The sequence below is a fragment of the Geospiza fortis genome, unplaced genomic scaffold (genome assembly GCF_000277835.1).
Source record: "Geospiza fortis unplaced genomic scaffold, GeoFor_1.0 scaffold95, whole genome shotgun sequence".
Classification (NCBI taxonomy): Eukaryota; Metazoa; Chordata; class Aves; order Passeriformes; family Thraupidae; genus Geospiza; species Geospiza fortis.
The window spans coordinates 750,943-756,942 of NW_005054333.1; the positions used below are offsets into that span (position 1 = coordinate 750,943).

Consider the following 6,000-nt stretch of genomic DNA (forward strand, 5'->3'; position numbering starts at 1 on the left):
GGGCACTGTGTCAGGGAGAGAGAGGAGGGGATGCAAGACCCACATCATGAGGCTTGGAAGAGCTGCCCTCTGCTTCAGGGCAGCCCCAGCTGGAGCTGCACACACCCTTTTTTGCTGGCACAGGTGCTGCCAGCCAGGAGTAGAGCTGGCTGTTGTGCTAAGCTGTGTAGCCCAGGTTGTCAGTGGGGACTGCTGTCTCTCTGAGCTGGGGACTCTTTAATCACTTCTCACAAAAGGCCTGAGGTCAACCTTGTAACTGCTCCTTCTTGAAGGGCAGATATTACCCCACACTTTTCCAGCCTCAGCTGAGACCCCGTGTATCACTTGTATTACCTATACAGAAAAATATTTACAAAGCTAGGAAGGATAGAGTTATCTCGCAGCCAGAAACAACACGAGTGTATATTAAAGATAAAGCAAACTGAATAAGACAATCCCTTAGGATATCAAGTACTAAAATAATTGTGAAAGCCTGGAAACTTGCTGTTTGATTTAGCAAAAAGAGAGAGAAAGATCTATATTAAGTAATAAAACAGCACTTGTTTGAAAATGTACATTGTTTTTAATAAAATCGCTTCTTAAGGGGATAAAAGGAGAAGCTTATGCACAGTATAAACATTCAACCACTATGCCACTTACTTAGATTTTCTTGCCTTGTTGATAAAAGTTGTGTGTTTGATCTCATAAATATTATTCACACAAGCAGTTGCATTGTAATCTCTTCATATGACTTATAAGAGTAAGGATTGGGAGATTGGGCCTGAGTTTTGTCTCTACTGTTCTACATGGTAATTGTTGTAGATGCATAAATATGTAGCTCAGACACAAGTTTTCAAACTGCATATAGAAAGCCTCCAGTCTTATAAGAATTTAAGGTACTGGGAGTAGTCTTGAATCTCTTCAGGACAGGAGCCTTGAATGGGACTGCTCACAGACCATAAAACATGCAAAGACCTGAACAGGGATGAGGAAGGAGCCCCAGTTCCAGGACATTTGTGTCAGGTCTTGAAATATGAAGATCACTTAAAGCAGTGGCTTCTAAACCAGTTGTGGATGTCTGTGCGAAGTCTCCACAACCACAAGAGCCCCTATGAAGTGGACAGAATTATAATCCCTCCAGTATTTATGTCATTTGTACAGCATTTTGTGCTTCTTAGGATCTCAAAGAGCTGCTACTAGAAGCCTGGAAACCACTACCAAAAGACAAAAATTGTTGAAGGGAGACTCTCAAAGGGAAATAAAATGCAGTGATAGCAACTGCTTGTTTTGCTGTGGTTGTTTTTTAATAATAACTGGTGGTTTGTACCATATGACAAGAAATTCGCTGATCCAAAATATCTTACTAACCAGTGCTTCCTGTGCTGTGCAGCAAAAGAATTGTCAACACAAACAGTAGCTGATAAATTTACTTTTGATTTTAAACATGATCTTATAGTGTACTGTACTCTGGTGGTAGATGAGAAAAACATTTCTATCCCTAGGGCTCAGTGCCTCACCTTTTAAGAATGTTTCTGAATCCATGCTTGCAAAACTTCATTTTAAGCTCTTGTTAATTATTTACATCATGATTTGCTTTATCTTATTCTTCTGATGTGCATATTGGCTCATTTTTATTGCCTGAGTTTTTGGAATGCAGCATGTTCCCTTCTAATAATAATAGTGCAACTTCTTTAGAGCTTTGCATCTTAGTGCTTTATAAATATTAACTAAATAATCCCCAGCACAAACACAGAGGCAGGTAAATAGGTCTGTTCCCTGTTTATTTGTAGGGATACAGGCAGTGCAGGCCTGCTCAAAGACTGCAGGCAGGAGAGGTCAGATCCAGAAGGGGAAACACAGATTTTCTACCTCCAGATCCCTTTGTCCTTGCCGAGGCTGGGTTTGACAGCGCCACGTTAGGCACTTCCAGCCAGCATATTCTGTTGTAATGTTTGCAAGTTTGACGAGACTTCAGTGCATGCTGAGGTCAGATCAGCAGTGAGATATTTCTGTACTCAAAGAGATAAAATGCTCTTCTTCCCCCTGACTCCCCAGCCCGTTTGTCTAGCTATTGCTAGAGAGTTGCAGCCCTTGTTTTTGGGCAGCAGCTGCCGTTGCTGGCAGGGCTCCGGCACGTTTGCCCTCATCTGGCACTTTTCTCACTTTGCCCTTGCTACAGTTCTGGCTAAGCTGGTCAAGTTAATCCTATACTATGTCATTTAGCATTTTGTCTTGTCTGCACTTGACTCGTGGAGCATGTTCATTAAAATTTGTCAGCTAAACCACACCGATGTTGTATCATCAGTGCTTTTGGTCTGGCAAAGCTACAGTGTTCTTTTTGTTCTTTCTTTTTTTCCCTTCCTTTTTTTAAACTTACTAAGCCTTTGTTTGTAGCTCTGCAATTTCTTCCCCCCCCCGCTCCCTCCTCAGGATTTTCTCAGGAACAAAATAGGAGCAAGAATACATGTACAAAAAAATGCTGTTCTTTGTCTTGCAGCAGCAGCAGCAGCAACAGCAACAACAGCAGCAGCAACAGCAACAACAGCCAGGTCCCAGACTACCCCCAAGGCAACCGACAGTAGCATCACCAGCTGAATCTGAGGATGAAAATCGTCAGAAACCCCGACCGCGAACAAAGATTTCTGTGGAGGCCCTAGGGATCCTACAGAGTTTCATACAAGATGTAGGCCTGTATCCAGATGAAGAAGCAATCCAGACTCTCTCCGCTCAGCTTGACCTGCCCAAGTACACCATTATCAAGTTCTTTCAGAACCAGCGATATTATCTCAAGCACCATGGGAAGCTGAAGGACAATTCTGGTTTGGAGGTGGATGTTGCAGAATACAAGGAAGAAGAGCTGCTCAAGGATTTAGAAGACAGCATCCAAGACAAAAATGCAAACACGCTTTTTTCAGTTAAACTAGAAGAAGAGTTATCAGTAGAAGGGAACACAGAGATTAATGCTGAATTGAAAGACTGATCTAAAAGTATTATTTTCTTTCAACAGTGCCGCTGGTATTTACTAATGAAATGAAAATTCCATCTTGCGTTGTGTCAAAAACCCTTATTATTCATTGTTTGGCCAATGAATCTTCCAAAACTTGCACAAAAGTTGAAAAAAAGGATAATGCAGACTGCACTAGATGTTTTACTCTATTTTACAAACTGCTTCGCAGCAACAGATGAAGCATTGAGGATTGTTTGTTATTAATTTGTGTTCACTGGATACACTGTGAGTGTACCCAATAAGCATGATACCAGTGATTTTGATTCTGGAGCCTTCAGACAAGCATTACAACTTTTGTGATTTACTGTTTTTTCGTTTCTGTTTTGTTCTTGTTTTTTAATTATTACTGTAGCACTCCACACTTGATCTTTGAAAAATCACATTTATTTAAAAAAATAAAATAAAAAGAGTTTGTTACTCTTGTTCTATTGTATGTTACAAAAGAACTATAGACTGTGGAATGCAGTTTAAAGATAACATATGCCAACAAATGCCTTGTATTATATGGCACTGCCGTAATTCAGATTTGTTTTCTTTTGGAAATAAAGGTCACTGTATTTTTTTTTCCATTCTCATTGTTACATGGTTTTAGAGAAAATGAAAAAGAAAATGTGAAACACGATTTAGTCCTCATTATTTATTTGTAGATCCTGCAGCATCATGTTGTAATTAATTTTTTTGGAAGTTTCCGTTAAATGTAATATTGCTTCTCTTGTTACCATACTGATTTTTTTTCTATTTATAAATGTATTTTGATGGGCAGTAAAACAAAGTGTCTTAAAAGTTTTAAATAGAGAAAATGTGCTTTACACAGTTGCCTATAAAAAGTGCTCTATGTTATCCAAGCAATTCATACTATAAGCTTCACTCTTATTGTTGTATGCAATTTTTACTATCATGCAAATAAGCTTAGGTAAATAAAACTAATAGATCACCTTAGAAACTTATGCAATTAATGTGAAAATAATTGATGTTTGCAATGTGTCTTCCTTTGGTTTACAATCAATTTTAAAGCTACAGCTGTATAAATTTTCTGTATAAAGGTGTATTTCTTTTTTATGAGTTTATTGCTATGAAAACACCAGTTATTTTGTTACAGCTGGCTGTTTTTATAAGTGTATCACAATTTTCTTTATGCAGAAATGTTCTGACTAGGAGTGGTTATTGACTGTAACTACACAATTAAAATTGTTTGTATGGTATGATATGGCAGGGTTTGTCTGCGTATGTGTATATCTGGGAGGAATAACTTGTTCTTAGTGCACATCATACCTTCTTGCTACCACTTTGTTCTCCTTTAAAATCACAGGCAGATTTTTTTAATGACCTTCTTAAAATTTGAATTTAGATAACTTACTTCAAAAAGAAACACAGTTTGGTTATGAAAATCATAACCTGTCTTTTCTTGGTTTAAAAACTTGCCTGCCCAACAGAGATAGCAGGATATTATTGAGTCAGAAGGCTATCAGGCATAAACATATTTACAGTTCCTGGCAGTAATGCACTTATAATGGATATAGCTGGTTTTATTTTACACTAGAATTATGCTAACACTGTTCCTTGCACTAATGTATAAACATTAAAAAAAAACATTAATAGTCATAAAATAAATAGGAAAGATGGTCTTTGCCCATAGCAGTCTCCTTCTAAGCAAGATTATTTTTAATGATCACTAATAAGGTTCTTGATAAAGCCATAACAATTGGTGACCTCTGAATTTATGCAAGGCTCATGTCTAGGCTAAAGAGCAGTCTGCAGCTACAAGTTATGGAGTACACACTGTTGTTCTCCTAGGAGAGAAATAACTCACACGCAGTGTGACTTGGCATGGGGATTCAGCTCAGTTCTTCCTGAAATGACTAAAAGTTTACAAAACTCAACATGAATTTCAAAGGCACAAATGACTCTCAGCAAAAGTCTTGGTTTAGTTCTATTAAGTTCATAAGGAAATTTAAAACTGCTGCAGGCTGTCCTTGGTCTCAATGTCCTTTGTGGGTCCATTGAGCAGCTCTCAGCTGTGACACCTCTTGGCTTCTTCCAGGACTGTGTTGGGGCTACACCATGCTTTGGACTTGGGATCCAGTCCAGTTGAAAGAAAAAGCCTTAGTACCACTCTGGAAGGGAAATAAGCCTTAGGAGGGACACATCTATATAATTTGGCATTGCATTCCAATAAAAAGGCAGTAAAACTATGCTCTCGCTTAAGGGACTTGTAGTAGCTATAAAACTATCAATAGCCCAAAGCTATGCTGGTCACTAAAAGGCAAAAATGAGCCTAGTCTAGGGAAGTGACTGTGATCATGATTGGATTTCTTCCCTTATTTCAATGGCATTGTTGCTGTGTACAGCCATGCAGATGGAGCTAGGACTGACCCCTGTACACAGCTGAGGGGCAGGGTACGTGGCCCAGGCAATGCAAGCTGATTTGGTGGGCAGGACGATACTGCTGGCACCCTTGGGTACACTTTGTACCTAACAATGTGTGCAGATACAAGGCAGAAGGGGGAGTGAAGGAAAGACTTGAATGTACCTCTCTCCATCCTAAACGCTAATACACACAGCACTCCAAATACCTGAAAGAGGGCAACCCTAAAAAAGTGTAAGAAGAAATGTTTAGTCCTTGCTATTTTGCAATTTCCTTTTCTTTTATCATTTTAAGTTTTATGGGTGCTGAAGTAGAGGCCATGTGTGCTTGCAGATGGTTATTATAGCTGTTTCTTTTCCATTATCTTCGTTGTTCTTTCTCCTACTGTAGCTGAGGTTATCTTCCAAATGGTTCAGCCTCTGTAGTCACACATTACCTGCACAGGAGTTCAAATCATTGCCTTTTGTGTCCCAATGGGTGGGCTGCAAGTACAGTCTTTTAATTTGGCCTATGTGACCAAAAGCATTTTTGGTAAATCTTTGGCAGTGTTTTCAAAGGAGATATGGGTATTAAGGATTCCAGCTTTCTGTGAATGCGAGATTTGAACTGTTAGGAATTCAGCTACAGCAAGCATATGCCACCTTGACTC

The 6,000-nt window shown here is 39.1% G+C and overlaps 1 protein-coding gene across 1 annotated transcript in view; it reads left to right on the forward strand.

The window, feature by feature from the left end:
- The window catches only part of SATB1 (SATB homeobox 1), a 72,801-nt gene extending 68,610 nt beyond the window's left edge, over positions 1-4,191 (forward strand). The window contains 1 exon segment of the mRNA XM_031057648.1: positions 2,477-4,191. Coding sequence (XP_030913508.1) covers positions 2,477-2,959 — 483 coding nt within the window. The 3' untranslated portion in view covers positions 2,960-4,191.
- Positions 4,192-6,000: the final 1,809 nt, after the last annotated feature.